Consider the following 26,488-nt stretch of genomic DNA (forward strand, 5'->3'; position numbering starts at 1 on the left):
AGAGGCTGCTAAAAAGGTTATACATGATGACGAATAAGCTTGACAACTGCGTTTCCTCATCCCAATTATAGCTAGCTCCACAGGGGCTAATCGTCATGTGAATCCCTTTCCCGTTCCGCCCCTCTTGTAATCATTATTCTAGACCTCCCATTGTCTCGGGGCATATTGTAACAACATCCTGAGCTCGGCGCGACCGCTACAACATAACTACAAGATTTAAGCACCTAGCAAATTCAAGCACCTAGCAAATTCCAGCAGATTCAGAAATTTCTCATAAAGAGAATGAAGTCGCAAATTTCCATTCAGTTGTAGTGTTACGCAAGGTCCGCCGACGGGACCCTTCCAGTGTGTCCCCAGTCACCGATCTTTCGGGGGGAAATCACTCTTCGTTTCCCGGAGCTAAACCATAAACCTCCAGGAGCTGTAGGTCCTGTTGTCAGGAAATACCGTGAAGCATACAGGATGAACGGAGAAATGACCTATGGGACCTACATGATACATATAGATTCCCTTGAGCGCGAGGATTTGCTTCCTCGAGCAACGTCTTGTAACTACAGTCGAATATAGCTTTCCTGAATATTGATCATTCATCCGGAAGACGCTGTCCTCATATACATATACGTGAGACCCTCCACCTATGACATTCGGTGATGATATGATCCACATTATGACGGATTCGATCGCGCGGGCGCTGCGAGGTAACAGCGACCGTTATCGACTCGCGACACACCGACAGTAGGCCTTAAGAGATGTGATAGAGATGATAGAGATATAAATCGAAAGATTTATAACATATACGGAGGTAAATCCAGAGACCTTAGGCAGCTATGGCTGTGAGACTGTCTTGGACGCCAATTGGCAGACTGAAAGCCCAGCTTGACCTCCTCGAGCTGTGGACGCAGGTCCAATGTAGGAGGATTTGGCCCCAGATCTTGACGAGGTATTTAACTATGCAGGTATGTCTCTTTACCCTCTTTGAGGTGACCTCTAATCGCAAATGTCTTGGGCATACACAGACTTAATCCATGGATGATGGGGAGAAAATGAGTAATTCCTATTCTTTCTGAACAAAAGGAATTTTGCTGACTACAGTACCAGCTTCATATATGCTTCATTCAAGTGAGACCATACAGCACTGTGCAGCGGGCATTTTGATTGACAAGTGAAAAGCGGACATTGCGAGTGATGAATGTCATTGAGACAATGATCCTCTTCATCATAACTGTACTTATCGCATGGTAAGGGAAAAAATTTGATGCTATCAAAGTACTGACATGGTACTGGCAGTGTAGGCACCGCGAAACCTTGAGTATATACGTACATTGGACCCTATCATTCTGAAAAGTGAGCACGAAGGCCAAAGCGGTTTTTCTGCCTGAGGCATCAGCAGACTAGCGCCATGGGATGAGTAATCTGGTAAACATCCTGACACGCATGCCCGTAATGGTTTGTTCCCCGCGTAGGTAGCGGATCCCCTGCTTTGTTAACTTCAGATTTCTGTGTCTCAATTATCTGCTAACACTGAGTTGGACAAGGGATGGAGGAAACAATCGCTGAGCTACGACGTCAGCTTGAGGAAGAGAGACAGGCGCGAGAAGAAGAAAAGAAAGCGCGAGAAGAAGAGAGGAAAGCGCGAGAAGAGGTAGAACTGCGAGTGCAGCCAAACACACTGTTTCGCCTTCTCGATCGTTGCCACAACTCTTTATCTCAAGCGATCCGAGTCGAGACGGATGCGACCCTCACGACTCAAGGCGACGCGACCGACCCGGTGAACCGACTTTACCCCAAGCGCATAGTCCCTTGGGTTGACTTCCCCAAATTCCAAGAGCAAGTCTGGAGGAAATTCGACCGCACGCCTGCCTTTACCTCGCGCGCCCTCTTCCCTTCAGATACCCAAATAGATTATATTGTTACGAATATCCAGAACAGGCCGATTTATTCGGAAGCGTCCCTTCGAAATTTTGAGCGAGACACGGTGGATAACTTTGTCGAAATAGTCATTGAAGCGTTGCGAGATGATGAACTGCTTCGACACGAGTTTGGAATCCAGGGCCGTGTTACCTTCTATGACCGCGCGAACCTATCGGAAACTTCGCTAGAGAACAGCTTAGAGCAAATGAATCTTTAGGACGCGCGGACGCCCTAACGACTAGCGAACACTAGGCATGGGGGAGGCAGAGGAAGGCGGGGAGGAGCGGCACAGAGACAGAAGAGGGCGGGCGCTGCACGAAGACGCAATCGCCGCGCCGACCAGTTCTGCGTGCACACTGTGGCCAACGAGCGACAAAAACCGGTGTATATAGTGGAGTTCAAAGCGCCGCACAAGGTGACAATCCCCGAATTGGTGGCGGGTCTACACCAGATGGAACTGGCTCGCGATGTTATTGATCAGGAAGGCGACACGTTTGAATTTTATGCTACCCGCCTCGTCGCCGCCGTGGGCACTCAGATATTCTCATACATGATCGATAGTGGAGTTCGATACGGCTACATCTGCACTGGGGAGGCTTTTGTTTTCCTCCATATCCCAAAGGATGATCCCACAGTTGTTCAATATTTCTTGTGTATCCCGAATCAAGACGTGCAGGCGGACGATGAATGGCGCCTCCACCGGACCGCCATCGGTCAGGTGCTTGCGTTCACCCTTCAAGCGCTGGCCGCGGAAGCTCCGTCTCAAGAGTGGCATGATACGGCACAAGACAAGCTAACGACCTAGGAGGTTGAATATCTGGACGTGTTGAGAGAAATTCCCGAAACTCTCCGTAAAGACCCGCCAGCCTCTAATTATCGGCCCTCGCACTGGAAACGAGATCCGAAAATGCACAACACACGCTCTCGCGCTCGTTGTCAACCAGGCATATCTACTCCGAAGCACTTGTCGACTGAAGGGAGCGGCAGTGATGAAGAATCGCATTCGCCATCCACCGCAGTAGCGGCGCGCAGCCGGTCGAGTCGCAGCCAAGGCAAACTTCAGTCGACTGGAGGAAGCGAGAGGACACGAGCAGGACAGGACAAAAAACAGACTTCTCGAAAAGACGGGCAATCTACACGACCCTACTGCACGATTGCGTACATCCGCGGCATGGTCAACCGAGACCCTCTGGATAAAGAATGCCCCAACTGGAAATTCCACGGTGGTCAGAGACACCCCATAGGGCCGCAGGAGTTCACACGCCAGCTTCACCGTCAACTTGCCCGAGATCGAGATCTTGGGTTCGAACAACTACACGTCTGTGGTCGGACAGGCTACCTCGTGAAAGCTACCCTTCTATCACATGGATACACTGTGGTCATTAAAGCTACCACAGTGGGGAAGCAGCATCGCCTTCAAGCGGAGTTGAACAATTATCGTCACCTTAGGAGCTTGCAAGGACATCAGATCCCCGTCTGTCTTGGAGACTTTCAGCCACGCGTCGCGTATTGGTACCATGGTAAATTAATGGCCCAGATGATGATCCTGAGCTAGTCTAGAACGCGACTTTAGTATGTCATCAACAATGAGAATTCTAGCTTCTTGCACCAGGAACGCGACAAAGCTCTGGCCGTGCTCCGATCGCACGGAGTTGTCCACAGCGACGGCGAGTGGCGCAATATGTTATGGGATGACCTAGGTGGCCGTTTTGTTGTCATCGACTTAGAGGACGTGAGGTGGCTGAAGCGTCCTCGAACTCTCGAACCAATATCCGGTAACACGCGGCGTGGTCATCGCGTTGGGACGGGGAAAACAGGCAAAGCTTCCTGTCCAGATCGACTGCTGTGTGTACATGAAGGTCCACTGACCCACGGACCACTGCGTTAGTTGATCTGGTTGATGTCTGCACCGTCAGAGCAAGGGGGGGGGGGAAATGTGTTCTTCTGTTTTGGGGCTGCCACTTGAGTGTTCATTGTGGGACTGGCGCTGGAACCCTTTGCGCATCGTATCTACTTGGTCGGCCAGGGAGGACACTACTATAATTTGATATGACCAGGACCAAACCCGCCTACATTATGCAGTCAAGCTCGAGTACATGGCAGCAACCAAAGCTTCACTTGATGACGGAGCAGATGTATCTATAATGGTCCATGATGGTCTCACCCACGAAAGACAAGGATGGTATCATGAAAATACGTGAAGGCGGGAAGCTTCCAATATGTCTTTCTCCTTACGATGGACGAGTGATTGACATATGAATTGCATTAGCAAGGAATACAGTCGGCTTGCTAGAATGTCTTCTGAAGAACGTCGCGCAATATGGGATATGCTCCATCGTTGGAGTCGAGATGATTTGAAACATCCTATCACCCCAGAGGATTTGGTGCGTTTACCAAAATCAGTCGATTACATAATGCATGGTAACGAAACTTTCACAGCATGTCATCCATCCGCATCGGAAGCGGCACACGAGTCACAAGATGAAGTCGAAGACGCCGATGATGAAGACGAGACCGACAACGGAGACTTGGGACTTAAAAATGTGTCCAAATATTTCAATCAACCCAAGCACGCCGGCATGGCCAAACGCAAGTTTCCTGATGACCCTATAGTAGCGCCAAGGAAAAGCCGCCGAGCTACCCACAGACAACGTGACATCAATTTAGAGCACTCGGACTCAGATTTGTCGGGCTTGAACGACGATTCTTGGTACTACTCAGAAGATGGCAAGATCTCACAGGCATACTGGCAATTTGTCGCAAAACATGGCGGTAACCATATGAAAAATTTCCTACCTAATGAAGATAAATGTGACCGTTGTTTCCGGAACGGTCGGAAGTGCGACTCTGCGGAGAATGGAATGCCTTGTTCGATCTGCAGAAGAGACAACCAAGGCTGCAGGTTCCAGTCGAAAGAAACAAAACGCCTGATACTTCCTGAGAACCGCCACAGGCGTAAAGAGATTGGAAGAGTACAATAGGACCAGCCATGCAGAAGATGCTTCCAGACAAACCGTACTTGTTTCCTCATTGACCCAAGCAATCCAAAATGCGAAGCATGTCAAAAAGCCAAACTCAATTGCAACAGGAACCTGGATGGGGCCAAAAAGTCAACAGCACAGCAGACGAGAAAACAGGCGGAAAAGGAGGAAAGGCATAAAAAGCTCGGATTTGTACCAGTGCCTCGCGATCAGAAATGCTACCGGTGCGCAGCAAAGATAATGACATGCGATGGGAAGATTCCGTGCAACAAGTGCAACACCCTTCTTCAACGCTTAGCATGTCGGCCACAGGGTGTGGATGATTTACCTCCTTGTGATCAGTGCAGACATGGAAGTAGGAGTGGAAAGAAATATGACCGCGGACGACCTTGCAAGGCATGCATCCACGGAAAGTCAACATGCAGCTACAAAGCCCAGCATGGTTTGCTAACTAGAATCTATCGCCCTCCTGATTCTCCACTTCCAATAGGATTCTCCTCAGTGGGACCTCTTGAGGAAGGAGATCCGTCTGATGAGGAATGCGTACGCTGCCGAAGAATGAAATTGAATTGTGACGGGGAACAACCTTGTTACCCATGCATCAAGTCGCAAGATAACAGTCACGTCGCCAATTGCAATTATCGGAGATCTGATGGAACGTACGAGTCTTGGGCGATTCGACCATTCGAGGTGAAAGGCCTGACCGAGCCGAATCTTCGGGAAAATTACCAGATCTACGCTGGTCGGAGGAAGCTTCAAGCTTCCCACGAGCCGGGATCAGTGGGAGAGACGATCGAATCCAACTCGCATGATATTGAGAATTACAATCGACGCGGGGCGGTCAGGGATAGCCACAAAGCCTTCAAATTTGGTCTATCTGTATACTCTGAACACGTTCCACCACCTCTACAACTGAAAACGGATGGTACTGGGAGCACAAAGTACCACCAGGCTAAGATGGAAGAGTTGAAATCGCACAAAGAAAAAGGCACATAGAAGGTCGTTCCTCTTCGGGATAGCATCAAACCGGTTACCTCACGGTGGGTCACTACGGACAAATATGGACCAGGTGGCGAAGTCACTAGGCGTAAAGCTCGTCTAGTGACAAGAGGTTTTCAACAAGAAGAGGGCATTGACTATGAGGAAACGTTTGCGTCTGTGGTCAAATCGACTTCCACCCGCATCTTGCTCGCGTTGGCCGCGCTTTGTCATTGGCACATTCACCAGGGAGATGTCAAAACGGCGTTCCTGAACAGTGCCTTGGACAAACCCGTCTACATGAAAGCTCCGAGAGATGTGCAATTACCTCGTGGATGTTGTTTACTGCTCCTGAAGGCCCTTTATGGTTTGAAGCAGTCACCTCGAGCGTGGTATCGGAAGCTCCGGGATACTCTTGTCCGCTGGGGTTGGCGAATCTCTGCCTACGATCCATGTGTTTTCATCAATGACGGAACAGGGCTCATCCTCGAAGTTCACGTGGACGACATAAACGTGATAGGTAGAAGCCTTCAGGAAATCCTTGATTTCAAGGGTCAATTTTCGAAGGAATTTCCGATATCCGACGAGGGGGAGTGCTCCTGGTATTTAGGAATGCACATAGAGCAGAAGCCAGGAGAGATCAATCTCCATCAGAAACAATATATCGACCAAATGGTCAACAAATATGGCTTCAAAGATGCGGCCCCGGCCAAAACTCCCCTTGACGGAAAAACCAAGCTCGCGAAACAGGGCGACTACGTCGCCAACACCAAATTCCGCAAAGAATATCAGTCGAAGGTCGGATCGCTCAATTTTAGCAGCAATCAGACAAGACCGGACATTGCCTTTGCGACCGGGTATGTAGCTCGATACGCATCTAACCCAAACCGGGCTCACATGGATGCCGTGGATCGCATTTTTGCATATCTGAAGAGCGACGCAAGGAAAGGAATTGTCTATTCAGACAAACATGGCCTTCAGCTGAGGGGTTTTGTCGACAGCGACTTTGCCGGATGCGAGGACTCGCGCAAGTCAACAACTGGATGGGTGTTCACGCTTGCCGGAGGGCCCATATCGTGGTCATCCCGGAGACAAAAAACAGTGGCTACATCAACCATGGACGCGGAGTACATTGCATGCGCCGAGGCTGCGAAGGAAGCTATGTGGATTCGCAACTTTATCAATGACCTCCGCATCCCGGGAGTACATATTGACACAGTTCCCCTTTATATCGACAATAACGCAGCCTTGAAGCTCACCAGGAATCCAGAGTTCCACAGCAGAGCCAAACACATTGACGTCAAGCATAACTTTATTCGGGAAAAGGTGGAGGAAGGTCTTATTGATACTCAGCGCGTCAATACAAAGGACAACTTGGCAGATGTTTTTACCAAAGCTTTACCGAGGTCTACACACGAGGACCTTGTAAGGCGTCTGAATCTCAATTCAGGGGGAGTTATCGAGTCTGAACCTCTGTTGGAAAAAGGGAAAGAAATCGTCGGATCAGACCCTGGGATCATTCAGGTGCCTCGGCCCCTTCGGGTCCTTGGCACAGGGGGAGAGTTGGATCCCAGGTCACGTGATGTATATAGATCTATAGGAGTGGCTGCCTATTAGGCAGACACTCCGCTAGGCAGCAGGGAGATGAGCTGCTGTAACTACAAATAGCTGGATCTCTTCATATAGATGAATTATCACACTTGTACCTCAATCTAGGGTTCAACTTCGCGAACGATATGCAGCCTACCACTACTATATATATCTTCCTATGTACATAGACCGTGTACCACTTCCTAAGCGAACTTTGAGCCTCGCCGAGGCCTGCCGTGGCCTCTGTGCCGTCGTTATATTCATGCTGCCCTCATGGCGCGCGGCTTTGAAACCGTTGCGATGCTTCAGCGAAGTCCAAGACAGCTTCCACTGTCTTGGTCCGTGAAGTGTTGTCAATCTTACCTCTTCCTTCTTCCCCTGGTCCCCCCAACAGAGTCGAGATGCTGTTGAACGCGTCGCCAACCTTTCCTCGGAGCTCTCTCCTTAATATTCCCAGTCTTGGACAATCTAACAACACGTGGTGAACACTTTCCCGTTCGCCATAGACGCATAGATCGTCGTCTTGGAATCGGAAAGCCTTGGCGTATGTTGACAACCAGCAGTGTCCGGTTCGCAGCTGCGTTAGCAAGTACGCTCGGTTTCTAGGCAGGGAGCCGTAGAGCCGTCTCGTGTGCTTGGCTGGCAATGTGTGGTCGATCTGACGCAGATGGGCGCCGGTCCCCGACTCGTTCCATTCTTTCTTCCATTGGGCGTAGATCCCTTGCTTGATGTGTGCTCTCTCGCGTGACAGCAAAAAGCAGAACAGGTGTGTTTTCCCTGGTATCGCTGCCTCTTTGGCTAGTAAATCGGCAGTGTCGTTCCCGGGTATTTCGCAATGTCCGGGTATCCACTGTAGTCGAATCGATGTGCCGTGAGACTTGGTGTTCCTGGCTGCTTGTAGAATGGCATGGATGATCTGTTGTCCCGACTTGTTCCCGGGGTTTTGAACTGCTTGTAGGGCCGACTTGCTGTCACTGAGGATTGTGGCAGATCTCACCCGCGTGTGGGATGTTCTCCAGTGTCGGAGCGCAATCTTGTTGATGATGTTGATGGCGTACAGGATCCCAATCAGCTCGGCGACATGAACCGACCATCGCTCCATAGGTCCGACCTGGACTTGTATGCTGTCGGTTGTTTCCAGTGATTCGTCGAGCACGGCAGATTCATTAAGCTGGCGATCCCTTTGCATACGCTAAGTACGCTAAGTGCGTTCCTGACATCATAGTCGCCAATCGGATACTGCCCGTGGGGCAAACCCGTCTCAGCTTTCCCTTGCTCTGGGCGTTTGGTCTCGGAGTGGCAATGTAAGAAGCCAATACTTTTCTCAGCTGTGAAACGAGCAATTCAACCCCTGCAAACCAAAAGCGACCTCACTCATCTATTCTGACGGATCCCTGGGATGAGGGGTCCCTTTCATTAGGTAGCCACATTTGAGTCTTTCGGGGACGTCGAACGTCTATTGACTGAGAGAAGTATGTAGTTCCCAGGCGATCTCCCATGGAAATCCCAGGTCGCGGCTCGCGTAGGGTCTCCACCCTTCCCAGGCTTTCGGACCTGTCGTATAGTCGGGTTTCATCTGTCAATTTTGCCCATTTCCACGTCACAAATTCAGACAAAGCAGACTTTTGCTCTCTGGGACTTTCGCACAAAGTCTCATATATTGCTCTCGTATTCCAATTAGCTACACACACCCTATCACTCCATGTGGCCACGCTGTGAGTAGGTAGACGAAGCACGTACTATGAAACCCACTAATATCCGACACCAGCCTATCAGCGTAAAGAATCAAATGAAATAAAGTTAAATCGAATTGTATCTATCAAAATATCCACGGACGAGCACAGCTCAGTCCATGAGAAAAGAAAACGCTCTATCACAAACCCTCTCATTTCCGCTTCGCTTCTCCGGACCAAATTCGCATATCTTTTGCTCGATCATAAGCAGCCCGGAACACTCTCCAGCCGATCAGTAATGTCTTACACACCCAAAGTCAAAGAAGCGACAACTTACACTGTCGCTCAGTCTCATCCAACCCACGCAAGAAATCAACTCCGTCACCAACCGCACCACGCGAATTATGTGCGTGGTCTGCAATCTCCGCCGCTCGTTTCTTGAATGTCTAGCGTATAGTTAGTTCCCGCCCAGTCGAGAACCTTCTTCACATGTATCATATGCAAAGTATAGAAAATCACACGTCACTTACATCACCAAGAACATCAACTATCTCTTCTTCTTCGAATAGTTCGAGAATACGTTCGCTGAGATTGTAAAAATGGGGTGCCAAAGCGCGCAGATCGATTGTGCGGGGGTCTGCCTTCAGTGCATTCATCACCCGCTCTGAAAGTGCATCTAGCATATCGAGTGTGACTAGACGGGAGGTACCCAGTCGTGCTCTATATCAATTGAAATTAGACATGGTCGGATTCCCACGTAGAGAGTCGAGAATGAGGTTGGTAGGGGCCTTACCCGATCGAAAGCATTTCACCAAGCCATAGTGGCAGGTCGATCCGGGTTCCAGCTTTGATCTGGATCCTGGTTAGTTATTTGAATGGCACAGTAAGGAGGTAGGATACAGACATCTTCGCCCGGATTGCCTTCGAGGATTCCTAGTCCCGGTACCTCGAGCTCGAAGGTACAGGGCAGTTTCTGGATTCTGTAAGCCTGTGTTTATTCTGGGGCTAAATCCTTGCTGTCATTGTTGACATACTTGTGCGTCTGTTAATATTGAGTCGATATCATAGTAAGACATAGTGCCACGTTGAGCTGTTCATGTCTTGTTGTTCTCAAAGTTCGATTGAGGCGCGTCAGTGTGTGACGCGCAGTCACGTGATTGTCCGGATTACTTTCCCTCCCCTCTCGTTGGTGAGTTTTTGCATCTAGTTTATTTTTTTGATTGACTCTTCTAACGGGGTATATTCAACTCTTGACACCTGATTGAGTCTAGTGGTTTTGGACTTGCTGCTCCGTTTTCATATCTAGTAGCATGGCAATCTTCTTCGCCACACAACATCCCAATTCAAGCAAGACGAACATCGATCCCGGTACTAGTCCTCAAAGCTCTCCACACATTATTATCGGCACAACAGCCCAGCCAGCGCATCAAGTCATAAGGCCATCTTTAGGTAGTCTACTGGGGGAACTGAGGTAAATCAAAAGGAGCCATTGTCTAAAGAAAGGCAAAGGCAAAGAAAGCGATGCATTGAGGTGGGTCGAAAAGGGCTAAAGGGGATTTGGGGGGAGGTGATCTTTTCTTCGTGATGCGCGACGTGACGCGCCGCATTTCATCCCCTCCAACCCTTCTCTCTTCTACTTGACGGCTCCCTCTTTTTTTAACGGAGATATACACGGTCGATGTACATTTGTTCTCTCTGCTCAATTTGATTCTGCGCATTTTCCAGCACTCTATGACTCTCTGCGCACTCTGAACGCGTAAAATTACCATTGCGGGGGCGGTTTTAATGTCAACACCGCCAAATTCCAGCATCTAGTCGAGTATACCGCCATACCTCATGATTATTTTCGGGGTATATCATGAAGAAAACACATCGGAGCTTCCACCTATTCAGACTGACATACCTGAGTCTCGAATTTGGGTCGAAGAAGTCGGCTAGAGGGGTGGATGGCTCTCGGCAATGAGATATGTAGCAACAAGGCCGACTGAAGATTTGGAGATTGCCTATTATGCATGTTTTTCTGATACTGGCGAGGTTCTCGATTGATACAACCTTGAAAGTGCCCCATGGAGAAACAGTAACATTGACTCTACTCTCTATTCCGTGTTCCGTACTCTGTCCACGGCCCTAGTTCAGATGCGAACATGCCAAGATAATGTGGGAATGATGCCAAGGAACTAACGGTAATTTATGTTGGAGACACTAGATTGACCAGGGTCCAGTACTAGTAGGGTATTGTAAGGGGGACGGAAAGTTTGATATAAACCTGCTCTCAGCCCTGAGGACTATAAAGCGGTCCTTCCAAGGTTCCAATGAGGCTGGGCTTTTTTCCGTCCTCAACTCACCTCTGAACCACCGCAACATCCTAAGTCGACCCATCATGTCGCTACTTCGAAAGCCGATGAAGCAATACCCTTGGCTTCCATGGTCCATTCGTAACATCTATGACTGGCTCCATTACTCTGAGCCCACCTGGGGCTACACAATCTACCGGACGACCTACACTCCCCAATCCAATGCCGCTTTCCCGCGTATGGTCGACCTCACCACGAAGTACATGAAGAACGGATTCTACGGGGAATACGAATCTTCCCTTCGCGAAAGATCCAATGCAAATGAGTTCAACATCACTCCCTGGGATGAAATGTGGCCCAATTACCAGCCACGGGTCATTGAAGATGCTTCCCAGTTCGACGGAGCATCGATCGACCAGCTCCGCGAGCATTTCAGGGCCGACGCAATTGAGCGTGGTGTGCTCGATGTATTTCCTGGGTATCGCATGTTTATTGTCATTGACGAAGAAAGTTTTCAAACGTTACAAAACGCACCCCTTCCAGAGAACTCGAAATACGAAGAGGAGAGACGTCATTATGTGAAACTCATCGAGGCGTTGGAGGTAGATCCATATGAGGATTTTCCAGGGTGGATGAAGTGTTCCCTGTCCTCGTTGTTCGAGGTGTGGTCGGATATGCAGGACACGGCTTATATGAAGGACAGTTATTCGATGAGACCCGACGGTACTGATGTTTTGTGAATTTTTCATGTCATGTGGGACTTGAATACTGCAGTAACTACACTCAAGATTCAATAGCTGCATATTGTCGGCTCTGCGACCGAAATGTTTATTGCATTGAACCGCCCGGTCAATCAACCATCCAAGACACGGTCGACGCAATGTCAAAAAAAGTCACTATCGTCATCCATCCTCTACGTCCTCTATAGCAGCATGGATTGCTGTGTCATCGAGGCCCATTGCCGTAGACCATTGAAACACGGTTTAATAGACATCTTGTATGAACTATATACATGTATCTATCAATTCACACGGTTATTCAGTTTCAATCTAGATCATCCATGTCAATCTTCATATCCGTGGCATCCGCTTTCAACTTGTCCAGGGTCTCGATAGTAGGTGTAACATTGGATCCCGTCCTCACTGCCCACAGTCGTCTCATGTCGGCTATCCGGCCAAGGGCCCAATTGGTATTCGTTATTCCAATATGCTGAAGCCGGTCTCGGAACCATTGATCCCACCAATCCTGGGCATAGACAGCCTCATTTCCATCGGCGTTCAACTGCTGGTCTACTAGGCCCCACTCCCTGCGGACTTCATTTGAAGTGTCAACCATATGAGGACGTACTCGAGGATCATTCAGATAATTCATGACAGTGATGACAGATCTGATGCTTCGTAGGGCTTCGTTCGGATTATCGGCCTGCATCATAGTGTTCATGTTTCTGAATCTTGTTTCATCACGCCACATCTAGAAAATGAATCAGTAAGAGAAGCCCCCAAGATTGAGCCAAGATACGGGGTCTCGAGGTCTTACCCGACTTTTCAGCGAATTTAGGCCCTGAATGAGAACCATGAAATGCTGGTCATTTGATCTGCTTCCAAGAGCATTCATGACTCTTACAAGCGGAGTTGACGATGCCCCCCACCTATCATTGGAGGTGCAATGCGCAGCATGGGAGTGTTGAGTGCTTCCAGGAATGGACGAGGTAGGGCAGGGTTCCTGGGTCGTCCCCCGGTTGACAAGGCTCCTTCGTAACCGTTGCTGAGGAACCCGAGAATCGTGTTCAGTTCAATGTAATGTTCCACTGCATTTGGTCAGTCAAATCACGACAACATAACAAAGAAATGAGAGATGTCAAAAAGCTGAAGAGAACAAAGCCACATTCAAAGCCACAAAGGAGAATATTACCTGAATAGGGTCGTCTGCCCGCCTCAGTGGTGATCCTTTGACTCCCAAGGGTCGTATCCAGACAATCATCCGCGTTTCGTAATCCATATGCATGGTCCCAAATGCGGTGGCCTATAGGATATTCACCACTGCTTCTATACTGTGATTTCCATGAATTAGTCTGGAGTCAAATCGGAGGGGAGTCTCTTAACATACCCCGAAAGATTGCCAGAAAAGGGAACCCCCATCGCGGAATTTTAATGTGGAGGGCCGGGGACCCGCTCTCTTTTCCAAACTCCGTGCCTCGAGGTTTCCTCCCTCATCATCGACGTCTGAATCCTCATCATCACATTCGGCTTCTCCGTCTGGACAGCTGGTTGGATATGGGTATTCGCAGCTGAGCTCACTGTCTTCACCTCCAATCTTGTCGTCGAATATGCCCATGTTGCAGATCATCAAGGCGGAATAATCGACCATTCCATCTTCCTTCCATTCAGAATTCTTCTTCAGCCATGACTGGAGTTTAGTGACCGCAAAATTCTTGTAGACAGAAGCAACGTTTTTGTTCCAAATTTCGATGGCTGCTTGGCCTGCCACAAACGTGAAGCCGATATCGAGCATCAGGCCGCGCATAGCATCATACGGCTTGGTATCAAACCGACGATGTAAAACCGATGTGTGGTTGTATTCCTCTGAGAAGAGGCCCACAAAGTCCATGCCTTCCAGATCGCGCTTGAAGTTGTAGGCATCGCTACCGCAGTCTGGGTTTTTCATGAATGCTTTCACTTCAGACTCAAGTCGGCTTTCAGAATCAGTGTAGGATCGCTTCTTCTTCGTGACATAGTTCGCGCTGCAGCACATGGATTTTCCACCGTCGCCTTTGCAGCCGTCTCGGTGTTGATCCATGGCGATGCGGACTTTGTCATCGGGACAGCCGCTGAAGCAGTAATCTTTGACAGTACCATCAGCAAGTGCGAGACCAATGTCGTCTCTCCATTCGCAGTCGTCCCATTTGGTCTTGTCGTCGTCATCGCAGCAGTACTTTCGCGTCTCCCAGGAAGTACCTTCATTACCGTTCCAGGTATATTTGACGCTTTTCGGGTTGCAGTAGTTTCCACCACTGCCAGTGGTTGAATTTAGGAAATATTTCATGCTGCTTGGGCACTCTCCGTCGTCACAATTTGGCGCACCGCCAGCCCAGTCACATTGAGAGTAAAGCTTCATGCTGTTTGTGTCTGTTGTACAGCATGCAGCCTGGTAGTCGTTGTCGTTGTTGCTGCAATGCTGGAAATTCGATCCAACTTCCACATACCCGGACGGGCATTGTGATTTGCAGTGGCCATTGTTGTGCGTATACCAACCGCACTTGGGCTGCTCAGAGTCTGGTGGACAGCAGAAGGTATGCTGTGCATCACCACCACATCCGGTGTTATCCCACATTCTCTCGTCCCCGCGAGCACCTTTGTCAGTGCGAGCAACACTTGTCCATCCACTGGGACAACCCTCGAAGCAGTTGGTCCATCGACATTGGAGATGGGTCTTCTGGATTTCCATTGAATCTTTCGTCTTGTCAAAGGCTAGTGAGGTGCCCTTTCGGCCGGTCTTTTTAGCCAACGCAGTAGAGAAGTTGCCAGATGGATGATCATGAGAAACTGCCCAAACCATGACACCACCAAGACACTGGGACTTGGCAAAATCGGTCTTCATTTCGAGGGTTTCTTCGTCGTCATATGTGAGCCACTGATTCGTGTCGAACTTCAGTATCTTGACGGCAGCGTCTTTGTCGAGTTTTGATGTGAGCTTTTTCTCGCTCATGATATCCTTGACTTCGGAGTTGAGTAGGATACTAACTTCATCACTGCAGGGACCTGGATTACCGCCCGAAACGAAGGGACATCCAGGTTCCATGCAGGCAGGGTCCGAAGCAGAGAAGACACGAGCGTAGAATGCCAATCCAAGAACCACCTTGTCGGAGGGGACGTCGTTACGCCAGATGAGATCCATGGCATTTTTGATCTCGGTCAGATTGGTGTGAGAGTTGAGAACAGGATCAAGCCATTGGTTTCCCAAATCCCATTTCCCGTGAAGATCGTAGGACATGATGTTGAAAAAGTCGACATGTTTGTGCAAGTTTTCGAGATCAAAGTGTTGCAGATACCAGTACGAAGCAGGAAGGGTTATGCTAACCCCATCACGGCCAGCTGTTTCTTTGAGAGTATTCTTAAGGTTGGCGAGGAATTTGGGGAGGTTTTTGAAGTCCTCTTGACGCCCACCACGATCATCTGCAGTTGGATATTCCCAATCGAGATCAACGCCATCAAAGTTGTAATCAGTCAAGAATGTCTTCAAAGAGGCAATGAACTTCCTCTGGTTTGCTTCTGAGCGCGCAATATCAGAGAAGACCGTTCGAGTTGGACCAGGATCATTGAAAGTCCATCCTCCAATGGCAATGAAGACTTTGAGATCAGGGTCGGCTTTTTTGAGATCAGTCAGTCTCTTCATGAGCTTTTTCTCGTACTCGCTAGGAGCCAGGACGTCGAACGTTTCGGGGTCAACTGAAGCAAAGGCATAGTTGAGATGAGTGTAGACTCCAACCGGGATCTGGTCAGGATAGAAGACATTGCATGGGCGTTGAACGCTCCAGCCTTCGTAGTACCCAACAACTCGATTCAAGCTGTCCTGGTTAGGGCATGAGGGACGCTTGACTTTCTTGTTGCCGCAAAAGTCCTTGGTAGTTCCACAGAAACCAAACTTGGAGCAGCAGACATTCAAGGGACATTTCTTAGACTCGGCATAATCGCCGTATTTTCCGGGATCGCACTCGGACTTTCTCTCACAGGTCCCAACACAGTCATCTCCGCAGACTAGAATGAGGTATCAGACACACAAGTTCAAAGATTGGGCAAGATCAGATCTTACAGTCAGGTCCTAAACCGCAGAACCCAAATTTATTGCAACATCCCTGAGCACAGGGTTTTGAGACAGAGCACTCTGGTTCAAAATCGCAGCTAGCGACACAGTCGGCACCGCAGAAGTCGTCGGTTATTCCGCAGTAACCGAATTTGTTACAGCAGCCAGTGGCACAAGGGGCGAGGGCACTGCAGCCTTTGGCTTTGGCATTCTGGCACAACAAGAAGAGACAAGTTAGGCCAAAAAGCCAGAGAAGGCTCCGATTGAAATGGAAGGCCCCCATTGTGCTTCACAAATCTTTCTCGCAGGGTGCGATCTCGTTTTCTACTACTTCTACTAAAATTACTTCTATCATCCGGTACTCCGTACTCAGTTACTACTGGGTGTAGCCTAGGCTCTCCTCCGTGTTAGCGTGAGGGATTAATTTCCTCAATTTTGATCCGGTGCTTCATAGTTCGAAGTATGTACTCCGTAGCTGTGAAAAATTCAACTTGCGGACATATCTCAAGCGTCAAAACAACGAGGAACTATAGTGAGGCCCCATAGAGGCTGCTGTAGTACGGAGTAGAGTAGTATTCTTGGCGCAGTTCGCGATAGGGCTTGGTTGGCCTCTTGGCATCCTTGGCATCCTTGGCGTTTACCCTTGCCGGCTGGTCCGCGACCGATGCCAGTACTATATCGCGGTTGATAGGAATCGCAAAAGCTTGCTTGAACTTGGCCAAGATAGACAAAACAGCATTAGCCTCATGTGCTGCAAGTATGAAGCTCACAATCAAGATCTCTTGTGTCTGTCTCTGCACCGCTGTGACTGGTAGCCCCCGGTGGATAATGGTATTGTCACACGCTAGCTTCGACTAGCACAATACATTGTATCCGGCCCCCTGTGGAGGCTCATTTCGCTTCTTAGTTGGAGCGTGCAGTAGCTTCGGGAACAGGCTGAGACATCAATATGGCCAAGCCAGGTAGCGCATGCCAGTATCCAGAAATGGGTGTTATGCGATCCCCTGGTTGGTTCAACGTGAAGGAGACCGTGAGTATAGAGTCTCTTGGCATCAAGGGGAACTTCCGGCCCATCGCTTAACGAAATTTGATGGAAGAAATGTCGGGTTGCATCAAGTAGTGTGGATGGAATTGGGTCGCGAGCTCCGGCCGAGGCCAGACGGATTTATGGTTAAGTATTCCCCTAGACTTGGGAGGTCTTTCATCTATGCCACGAGGGTTGACTGAAGATGAGACTGGGTGGCAGATCACGGTTTGCCGATCAAGGCTTGTTGCCGCTGATCGCAGTACTTGCCCTGACGATCTTCTGGGTTCCAGTGTGGGCTGATCATGCTCAAATCCATCACAATCATCTTCATCATAGTCATCTCCATCATAAGCGTGGCAATGCGAGCGCAACCGGTCATGGCAATGCGCTCGAAATGGTACAAAATGCACTTGCGGTCTTGAAAGAAGTCAACAAAGATCGAACGGAGAATCCCAATTTCAACAAAGATACCTTTTCTGAATCCCGCAAGGGCGCAAGGGCAACTGCTAAGCCTTTGGACTACAGCCCCGAGTCTGTGAAGACTGCCCATCTTCAAACAAGAGACTCTTCATCGAATAAAACGAGCGGAAACAGTCCTTACGTGATTCCACCTGAGCTGGCTAAGGCTGCTCGCATTGTCGCTGAATCCACCGTCAACAAACCGACCGGTGATCAGCCTCAGGTTGCAGCTAATATTCGAGAGAAGTACGGCAAAGGCCGCAGACACTCCAATACACCCGCCCAGGCCCTGGTTAGACCAAATGGACTCTATGGCTACAGTGCATTTGAAAGTGGTGATGAGACTGGTGACATAAGTGACAACAAGACTGCCAAAGCGACGCTCAACAAGCGTGATGATGCTTCCGAGTACTGGATGGCCACAGTGGACCAGACAGGTCAAAGTCCATTCGCACCCAGCGGCTACAAGGTAGATTTTCCATTCAGCACCATCCCCCCTTTCTACACTTTCACTTCGTTTCGCTCGTCGATCATGCAGTGCTAATCTGGCGTGACCCGTGTCCCTCTTTCATCTCTCCCTTGCTTTTCTAAACTAAGAACTGCCCCTGATCAATATTCTCTAGGTTTGGAGAAATGTCAAAGACTATGGCGCTGTTGGTGACGGAGTCACAGACGACACAGCGGCCATCAACCGTGCTATCTCCGAGGGAGGAAGATGTGGCCCTGACTGCGGCTCCAGCACCATCTATCCTGCTACAGTTTGGTTCCCCAAAGGCACCTACCTTGTCAGCTCTCCGTTGATTCAATACTATAATACGGAGTTCCTGGGAGACGTGAGTGTTACATTCTAGTACTGGGGTCATACGAAAGCTCTCACTAACTTACTGAAAGCCGATCAATGTGCCAACTATCCTGGCAGCCTCGAGCTTCGTCGGTCTGGGTGTCATCACTTCCGATGTCTATGTCAGTGATGACGAGCAGTGGTATGTCAATCAAAACAATTTCCTGCGCAGTGTGAGGAATTTCAAGATCGACATTCGTCAAACGGACACCTCGGCCTATATTTGTGCCATTCACTGGCAGGTTGCTCAGGGAACCTCTCTGGAGAACATCGAGTTCTACATGGTGTATAACTCGGATGTTCCGAGCAATACACAGCAGGGAATTTATATGGAGAACGGCTCGGGTGGTTTCCTCGCAGACCTCACCTTTGTGGGAGGCAACTTTGGGTAAGCAATATACCAGAATCTTCTGGTTTTCTCTTCTTTGGATGTCTTCTAACGTGATGAACTACAGTGCATACTTTGGAAACCAACAATTCACTTCAAGCCAGCTTGTCTTTGTCCAGTGTAATACAGCCCTTCAGGTTCACTGGGACTGGGCATGGACTATGCAGGACTATGTCATTGAGTCTTGTACAAATGGTTTGACCATCGTCGGAGGGGTATGTTTTGGTATTCCGAACATCATATCTTGGTCAAACATGAAGCTTACCGGAATTAGGCTGGCGGCGCCCAGGGCACCGGTCAAGGTGTTGGCTCTCTCGTTTTGGCCGATGCCATCATTGCAAACACGCCAAATGGTATCATCACGTCTCTCTATGCCGAAAACTCGACATCCCTGCTTTTGAAAAACGTCGGCTTTTTCAATGTCAAAACAGCCATCACAGATGACGTCAAAGGCCAAGTTCTTCTAGCAGGTGGTGATGAGGTTCTCAAGGATGCCTGGGGATTCGGGAGGGTCACCAACGCCGAAGGCACAGGATCCTTTGTGTCTGGTGCAGACATCACTACCGGATCCATGAACAAGAAGCTGCTTGGAACCCAAGCTTACGTCAAGTCTAATCTTTTTACCCGCCGACGACCTCAATATGAGGATGTTAAGGCAAGTGATATTATCAATGTTCAAACTTTCGGCGCAAAGGGTGATGGCAGTACTGATGACACCGTTATACTCAACTCTGTCCTCTCCTACGCCGCCAACCTTTCTTCGATTGTCTACTTCCCCTTCGGAGTATACATGATTCAGGATACACTGAAGGTTCCCGTCGGCTCCCGCATCATCGGACAAGCTTGGTCTCAAATCATGGCAACAGGAAAAAAATTTGAGGATATTGACAATCCGCATGTGGCTGTCCAGGTGGGAGTTGAGGACGATGTTGGTATTGTTGAGATTCAGGACATGCTTTTCACTGTTTCGGGCCCCACTGCTGGCGCAATTCTCGTGCAGTGGAACGTTGCCGAGTCCGTCCAAGGATCAGCTGCAATGTGGGACTCTCATATTCGTATTGGCGGAGCCATTGGATCCAAACTACAGAAGTCCGAATGTCCTAATCAGTCAGGCAAAGTCAAACCTGCTTGCGTCGCGGCATCTCTTCTCCTTCATCTCACACCTTCGTCCAACGCCTATCTCGAGAACATCTGGGTTTGGGTCGCAGATCACGATATGGATGTGACTACCCAAGATCAAATCGATGTTTTTGCAGGCCGTGGTATTCTAATTGAGAGTAAGCTCGCGTGGCTATATGGCACGGCCTCGGAGCATTGCACACTTTATCAGTATCAGCTTTCTGGTGCAAGCAACATTCTCATGGGAATGATTCAAACAGAGTCACCATACTACCAACCTGTTCCCCAGGCTCCTAGTCCATTCACACCGGGCTCATTCCCCAATGACCCATTATTCAAGAATTGTGATTCAAGCTCTGCTGCATGTGCCTTTTCTTGGGCTGTGCGTATCATAGATTCAACTTCTATCTGGGTTTTGGGTAGCGGTCTGTACAGTTGGTATTCAGATTATTCTCAAAAATGTCTCGATACAAAGGATTGCCAGCAACGCGGGTTCGAGATTGAGCAAAGTCATGATCTTTGGATTTACAACCTCTGTACCAGGGCAATTGTGGAAATGGTCACCCCCTTCCAAGGTGTGCCGACATACGCCAAGGACAATGTCAACGGGCTTCTTTCTTCAATTCTCGTCTGGATTGGTGGTTTGGATACGACTATTGGCCAGCGTAAATTCGACGGCTTTTCTATCTACAGTTCTGACAGCCTGGAGAAGATTGATCTTCCGGACACTTGCAAAACTTCACTGACAGCAAATATCAAGTGTGAAACATACCTTGAGAGCATGATGTCTCGCAAATGGCATGGCTCGTTGAACAATGACACCCTGACGGACCTTGTCTGCGACACTAGCTGCGGCGAGAGCCTGAGTGAGTGGTTCGGGGCTGTGCAAACTAACTGCGGCGGATATAACATCAGCGGCTCTCCTCCAGAGCTGTATGGTGGCCGTATCTGGGCCGGTTACAATGAAACTTGCAGCAAAGATAAAGCCACAGACAAATACTGCAATGGTATGTTACAGAATTCCCTCTCACGGTACATGCAACTGACTCCTTCCTCTACAAGACGTTATCAGTGATTTCACTTTGGTTCAAAGCACCGCGGATATGCCTAAAAACGAAGCTTGCTCTTACTGCTACACAACTCGTCTCCAGATGATGCAACAGACGCCTTACTCGATGTACGACGACTATTATCAAGAGGTCCTAGTAGAACTGAATAGCCGATGCGGCCTCTCCGGTCCTACCGACATCCTTGAAATTACCTGGGGGACCATCGAGGAGGAAGACGAGTTCTGTCTCTCGGAGAACTACTACACAACAGTCGAAGGAGACAACTGCACATCCATCGCAGCGGCAAACAAGGTCTCATCCGCGTCACTCTACATGGGTAACCAGGAGAAAATTGTGGATTGCTTCTCCATGAAAGCAGGGCTCAAGCTTTGTCTTCCTTTGACTTGCGAAGACACATACTCCCTCGAGCCAACAAACAATTGCACCACAATCGAGTACTCTTACTCGCTTTCAACTGGGGATCTCCGCAAATACAACCCTTGGATCTCCTTCGACTGTGACAATCTGCAAATTGCCAGCAAGATTTACGGCATGAATCTTTGTCTATCGGCACCCGGTGGTGCGCACTCCAGTGGAACGGCCGGTACAGGGTCAACTACTCCCAGCAAATCAAATGGGTATAGCGAGGCCTGGGCTGCCCCGCCGACGAACGCGACTGTGGCCGAGGGAACAACCCTCAATTGTGGAAGATGGCATGAGGCTGCTGCCAATGAAACCTGTGTTGGAATTTGTGCCCAGGAAAGTATCACACATGCTTTGTTCGTGGCCGTCAACCCGTCACTTGATGATTCTCGATGCTCGGAGACGTTGCAAACGGGCAAGACTTACTGTGCTGGTCCGTTGTACTTGTGGGATGATGATACGGAGACTTCTACTAGTAGTAGTGCCAGTGAATCGGCTTCATCAACTTCGGCTGTTTAGCTGAGACTCATTTTGAACTATATAGACCTGTTGAACAATTCCATCCATTTTAGATCAATGATGCACCTGGACCCAGACTATGCACTAGAGTACTATGTAATATTGTCAGGAACCTTGGATCACAGGAAAGTACACCCATGTCTAGGCAGACGCAGACATTGACTGTTATCGTAATGTATCAAATCAGCAAAATGCCTATATTTTTCAAGTGCGAAGTCAAAAAAGTGAAATTGCGCGCTCGGTAGGTGCGCGGAGGTCGACTGCCCCATCTCTAGAGATGATGCCCACTCAGAATCTCAATCAAGACAAGGGTGATTTAGAATATTAAAAATCGGGTGAGTCAATCCGGCAGGCACTGTGTATCGTTTCAATATGTATATATTTTGACCCATTCTTCTTAGAAACAGGTGCACGGCATGGTGGACAACCCTCGTTGGCGGTTCCTGTCAACGAGACCGCGGAATGGCTCGAACAACTTTGCCATGTGTAAAATGCAGACGGATGCCGATGGGGTAGTGAGGATGATGTACTCCGTCATGCTACCAATGTTGTGCTCGTGCAGTATCGAATTTGCAGGGAGAGGAGACCGTCGGTAGCGACCACATGACCTTGGAGCCCTTCTGATACAGGGTAGTAGTAGTAGTAGTAGTAGTAGTAGTAGTAGTAGAATTCATCTACACTGACCCCTCGCAAAGCGATATGCAGTATACATGATAGGTTCTATTCGGGACTGTTGCGTGAGAGCCCCTTGCGTCGGGCCCACGATATCCCGTGCCGGACATCGCACACAAATATCGCCTGGCCTTCCCCTCCCTCGAAAAGAACATCGCCGTTTCGAGGGAGAGCCGGGATCTCTCCGCGACGGTTTCTTCCCGCCCACCGCGGTACCCCCTCATGTATATACCACGTATGCTCCCGCATAGCTAGTTTTCCTCCTAGAATATACGGAGTGCCACGGGCCCGCCTGCAGCTCTCACGGCGCTGTAGCCCTCCGTCAACGAGGGCTACATCGCCAGTGTTCAGACCGCAGGTGCCCCGTGCGGGCCGAAATATCTCATCCGTCTCCATTTGTGCCAGTGTAGCAATGGTTAGAATAGAACGACTATATATCCGAGTATGTACATGTAGAGTGATCCACTTTCTGACTGAATCTTAGAGTCTCGTCACGGCCTTTATGTACAGGCGATACAGTGGGGTCTACAGTGCTAAAAAGCGGCTGAGCTCTCTCTCCTAATTCACCAATCTCCCCCATCACCGCTCTCTCTCAACCACTTTCTCCGAACATAGCTCCTGTGTTTTGGTCCACGGCTCAGTGGGAGTAGCGAACGTACGTACATACCACAGGAGCCTGGATCTTTTCATACACCAATCCCTAGAGTGCTTGCATTTTTCACCACACTCGAGCTTCGGGGAACGCCGTCAGATCCACGCCGTTAGTTCAACGCGGTTAACCCATCGGTCCCAACGTACTCTAGGCTCAGGTGAACGTTCATGTGCGCGTTCGTGGACAGTTCAGTGATTATAAACATCCTTATTAGAGGAAATCCCTGAGCTCAGCTATTCTCGGGGATGTTGAAAATTCATGTTTATGCACCCCCTGTTTACCCTTCCACGAGTTCTTGACACTAAGTGAATTGGTGGTGGTATTTTTACGAAGCCTAGGAGCCATGGTATATTCTGACACTATACGAGGCACCCTTCGTAGAGAGCTGTGTGTCATCGGGATTTTGTGTATATTTTGAAATCATATGGAGGCTTAGGCCAATTCCTGACGTTGAGGCTGTGCAAAACGTTTATAAAGCCGGTCAAAATTTGACTAACTGCGTTGGTTGGGTGGCACGGTGTGTAAATCAATGAGATAGTTGGGATAGCGACTCTAATCGCTGTACTGGCCATGATTAAATCGCAGCTTTTAGGACAAGCCTATGACTATTGCGTTCTTGACCTATATCAATTGCATTTTTGCCTGTTTAAACCTCCTATCATCACTTTACTTTGAACAACGGGTTTTTTTTAGATCAACTAAGGCGTATATAGTAGATTTTTGTAGAGATCAAAAGCAGGTGATATTTCATATCAGTCTTATTGAGTGTTGGGATCAGCTAGTCAAAAGTCGTTTGTTCTGCGGTTTTTTAGAGGATTGGTAATGTGCCCACAAACCAAAAAAAAAGCGGTCTAACACGCTGAAATCTAAACGCTTGGCTACAGAAAGCCTTTGAAACGACGTATGATACGGTATTGAACCCAATGTGTATATTACCTTACTTCTGTGGTTATTTTCTTTGCTCTTATATAATCGTGACTCTGGCGGTGCAATATTATATCGATCTATAAAACATATCGTAAGTTATATTCGGTTTGCTATATTAGGGTTTCCACAATATCCAAGTGCAATTATATACAGTGTCATTTCTACTTTTAATTGGTATCATCTCTAAGGAATTTTGGACATACTGTATACCCCTAGTTCATGATATGTCTTTTCTAATCGAAGGGTTTGTGCTTGTTGGAGGGGGAGATAGTCGACCAGAGAGCAAGAAAAGGACAACCTAGAATGTCTTTACTACGCGGGCGTTTCGATTGGGTAGAATCTGAACAAAGGTGCAAAAACCCATGTATTATACTGCCACTTGATCATTTTCTACGCCCTAATCTATAGAGAAATTATCGGATATACATTGTGAACTAAACAGAAAAGGTATATAAAGCAATAAATAAGCTAGCCAGTACTTCGGGCTACGCATCTTCCCATTCTTAATGCCCGCTTCTTCCGCCGTCCCTCCATTGTCCACAGAAGAAATTTCTTTTCTATATTGACTGATAATTGCCGATGACCATGCAAACTGGTCACTATTTGCGCTAGAATCCAGACGTTTTACCAAGTCCGTTTCACGGCTGTAATCAAGAATAGGATGCTTTCATAATATTCAATGTTTCGCAAAAAGACTGTCACAAGGCGATTGTGACCTCCATGGAAGGCAATACGACGCTCCATGAATGAATCCGCTTCAGTACTGCATCAATATGCGCTTGAGCTGCTTGTCCAGTGCATTGGGGTCTCCATGGTCAACATCAAGCTCCTCTAGAGATCTAGCTTCTCTTAGCGCGAGCATTGGCCAGAGAAAACTCCAAGCTATTGCCTACTAGCCAACAAAGGTTGCAGGTTGATAAATGCTTCAAAATTAAGGAGTGAGACTATATCAAACAAAAACAGCGGTTGCACAAGAGCGGTGGGTCAAAAACCAAGACTGACACAGTATCAAAGTAACTAAAGGGCCGGGAAATAACCTCAAAAATGTGAAGTGCCTCAAGCGTTTAACCAACACCTGACTGGCGAGGCAGATTTGACCAGGCCTGTCCACAAACCAAATGTCGTCGGGGTGTTGTGTTTGGGAGAATGCATCTTTGCTCTCCGTTGCGCTCGCCCTCAGTCTCGTTCTTAACGTCCTTCTTGTACCCAAGAACCATCTCTCTTCAGTTGGCTCGCTGCCTCGTTTGCCTTTGCTATCCAGGTTTCAACACCGGCAACAGCGCCAAAAGGCGAGGTCTTCTGCTCCAATAGGAACGACAAAACTTCGGCTGGACTGAAAACCTCATCTGGCACCTTGGAAGCAAAATCCTTAGCAAGCCTCTCAATCGTGTCGTCGCCCAGATGTTTCTTAGATTGATTGTGGTCGGGCGTTTGCTTGAAGACTGTGTGAAAAAGCTGAGCCGAAATTTTCCTATCCGCAAGATTAAAATGCACTTTCTTGTCTATGCGCCCGGGCCGAATGAGCGCTTCATCTAGATGTTCGATGTGATTGGTTGTCATAATAAGGACCCGACCTTCTTGAGATGAGACGCCATCAAGGACATTAAGAAGACCCGATAAGGTGACTCCAGAGCCTGAATTGCTCTCTTGGTCTGCGGCCGCATCGTCCCTACGCCCCATCCCAGCGGCGTCGACATCCTCTAGGAGAACGATACAGTGGGGTGGAAGCTCAGCAAATAGCTTCATCAGCTTGCTGTCCGAAATACCGGACAATTGAAGCGTATAAATATCCAGTTCAAACTCCCCTGCTAGTGAGAGACTGAAGCTTGATTTTCCGGTTCCAGGAGGGCCATAGAAAAGGTAGCCACGCTGGTAGGGAATACCGCGGTCGGCGTACCACTTTTGAGTATCTTCATCCAGAAAGCCCTTCACGTCCCCCAAAAGGTCATCCTGTACTTGCTTGTCCATGATGACTGTAGATACGGGCCGAATTGGTCTCAACCTGGTTTTCTTCCAGTCCCCTTCGCGGTGCTCAAAGACAGTGATCTTTTTGTCAATGGTTAGCTGATGGGTCTGTAAAGATGGGGGGCACGGGGCATTGCCGATTCTTCGGTAGACGATTCGAAATTGGAAGGGACGTCTGATAGAAGAAGACGGGAAAGGCGCAAGGGAATGTTGCATATAT

The 26,488-nt window shown here is 48.7% G+C and overlaps 8 protein-coding genes across 8 annotated transcripts; 5 read left to right on the forward strand and 3 right to left on the reverse strand.

Moving 5' to 3' along the window:
* Positions 1–1,537: 1,537 nt before the first annotated feature.
* N7508_005261 (uncharacterized protein) lies at positions 1,538–2,128 on the forward strand (the record flags this gene model as incomplete). Its single annotated transcript, XM_058463327.1, has 1 exon — positions 1,538–2,128. One exon carries the CDS (start codon positions 1,538–1,540, stop codon positions 2,126–2,128), a length of 591 nt encoding a protein of 196 aa, XP_058319805.1.
* A 37-nt stretch (positions 2,129–2,165) lies between these two features.
* Positions 2,166–2,716, forward strand: N7508_005262 (uncharacterized protein; the record flags this gene model as incomplete). The annotated part of the gene is made up of 2 exons (XM_058463328.1): positions 2,166–2,253; positions 2,304–2,716. 2 exons carry the CDS (start codon positions 2,166–2,168, stop codon positions 2,714–2,716), a joined length of 501 nt encoding a protein of 166 aa, XP_058319806.1.
* Positions 2,717–2,818: 102 nt separating this feature from the next.
* Positions 2,819–3,466, forward strand: N7508_005263 (uncharacterized protein; the record flags this gene model as incomplete). Its single annotated transcript, XM_058463329.1, has 1 exon — positions 2,819–3,466. The coding sequence occupies one exon, from the start codon at positions 2,819–2,821 to the stop codon at positions 3,464–3,466; it is 648 nt and encodes a 215-aa protein (XP_058319807.1).
* A 5,879-nt stretch (positions 3,467–9,345) lies between these two features.
* Positions 9,346–10,209, reverse strand: N7508_005264 (uncharacterized protein; the record flags this gene model as incomplete). Its single annotated transcript, XM_058463330.1, has 6 exons — positions 9,346–9,413; positions 9,471–9,579; positions 9,664–9,853; positions 9,927–9,985; positions 10,038–10,106; positions 10,168–10,209. The coding sequence occupies 6 exons, from the start codon at positions 10,207–10,209 to the stop codon at positions 9,346–9,348; spliced, it is 537 nt and encodes a 178-aa protein (XP_058319808.1).
* A 1,304-nt stretch (positions 10,210–11,513) lies between these two features.
* Positions 11,514–12,167, forward strand: N7508_005265 (uncharacterized protein; the record flags this gene model as incomplete). Its single annotated transcript, XM_058463331.1, has 1 exon — positions 11,514–12,167. The coding sequence occupies one exon, from the start codon at positions 11,514–11,516 to the stop codon at positions 12,165–12,167; it is 654 nt and encodes a 217-aa protein (XP_058319809.1).
* Positions 12,168–12,471: 304 nt separating this feature from the next.
* On the reverse strand, positions 12,472–16,510 carry N7508_005266 (uncharacterized protein; the record flags this gene model as incomplete). The annotated part of the gene is made up of 6 exons (XM_058463332.1): positions 12,472–12,897; positions 12,964–12,967; positions 13,051–13,234; positions 13,339–13,477; positions 13,534–16,181; positions 16,237–16,510. 6 exons carry the CDS (start codon positions 16,508–16,510, stop codon positions 12,472–12,474), a joined length of 3,675 nt encoding a protein of 1,224 aa, XP_058319810.1.
* A 946-nt stretch (positions 16,511–17,456) lies between these two features.
* N7508_005267 (glycoside hydrolase family 55 protein) lies at positions 17,457–22,052 on the forward strand (the record flags this gene model as incomplete). Its single annotated transcript, XM_058463333.1, has 6 exons — positions 17,457–18,182; positions 18,337–18,546; positions 18,605–18,942; positions 19,010–19,157; positions 19,217–21,068; positions 21,124–22,052. 6 exons carry the CDS (start codon positions 17,457–17,459, stop codon positions 22,050–22,052), a joined length of 4,203 nt encoding a protein of 1,400 aa, XP_058319811.1.
* A 3,439-nt stretch (positions 22,053–25,491) lies between these two features.
* N7508_005268 (uncharacterized protein) lies at positions 25,492–26,271 on the reverse strand (the record flags this gene model as incomplete). Its single annotated transcript, XM_058463334.1, has 1 exon — positions 25,492–26,271. One exon carries the CDS (start codon positions 26,269–26,271, stop codon positions 25,492–25,494), a length of 780 nt encoding a protein of 259 aa, XP_058319812.1.
* Positions 26,272–26,488: the final 217 nt, after the last annotated feature.

Source organism: Penicillium antarcticum (genome assembly GCF_028974205.1).
Source record: "Penicillium antarcticum strain IBT 31339 chromosome Unknown utg000005l_segment0_segment0, whole genome shotgun sequence".
In the NCBI taxonomy this organism is placed as follows: Eukaryota; Fungi; Ascomycota; class Eurotiomycetes; order Eurotiales; family Aspergillaceae; genus Penicillium; species Penicillium antarcticum.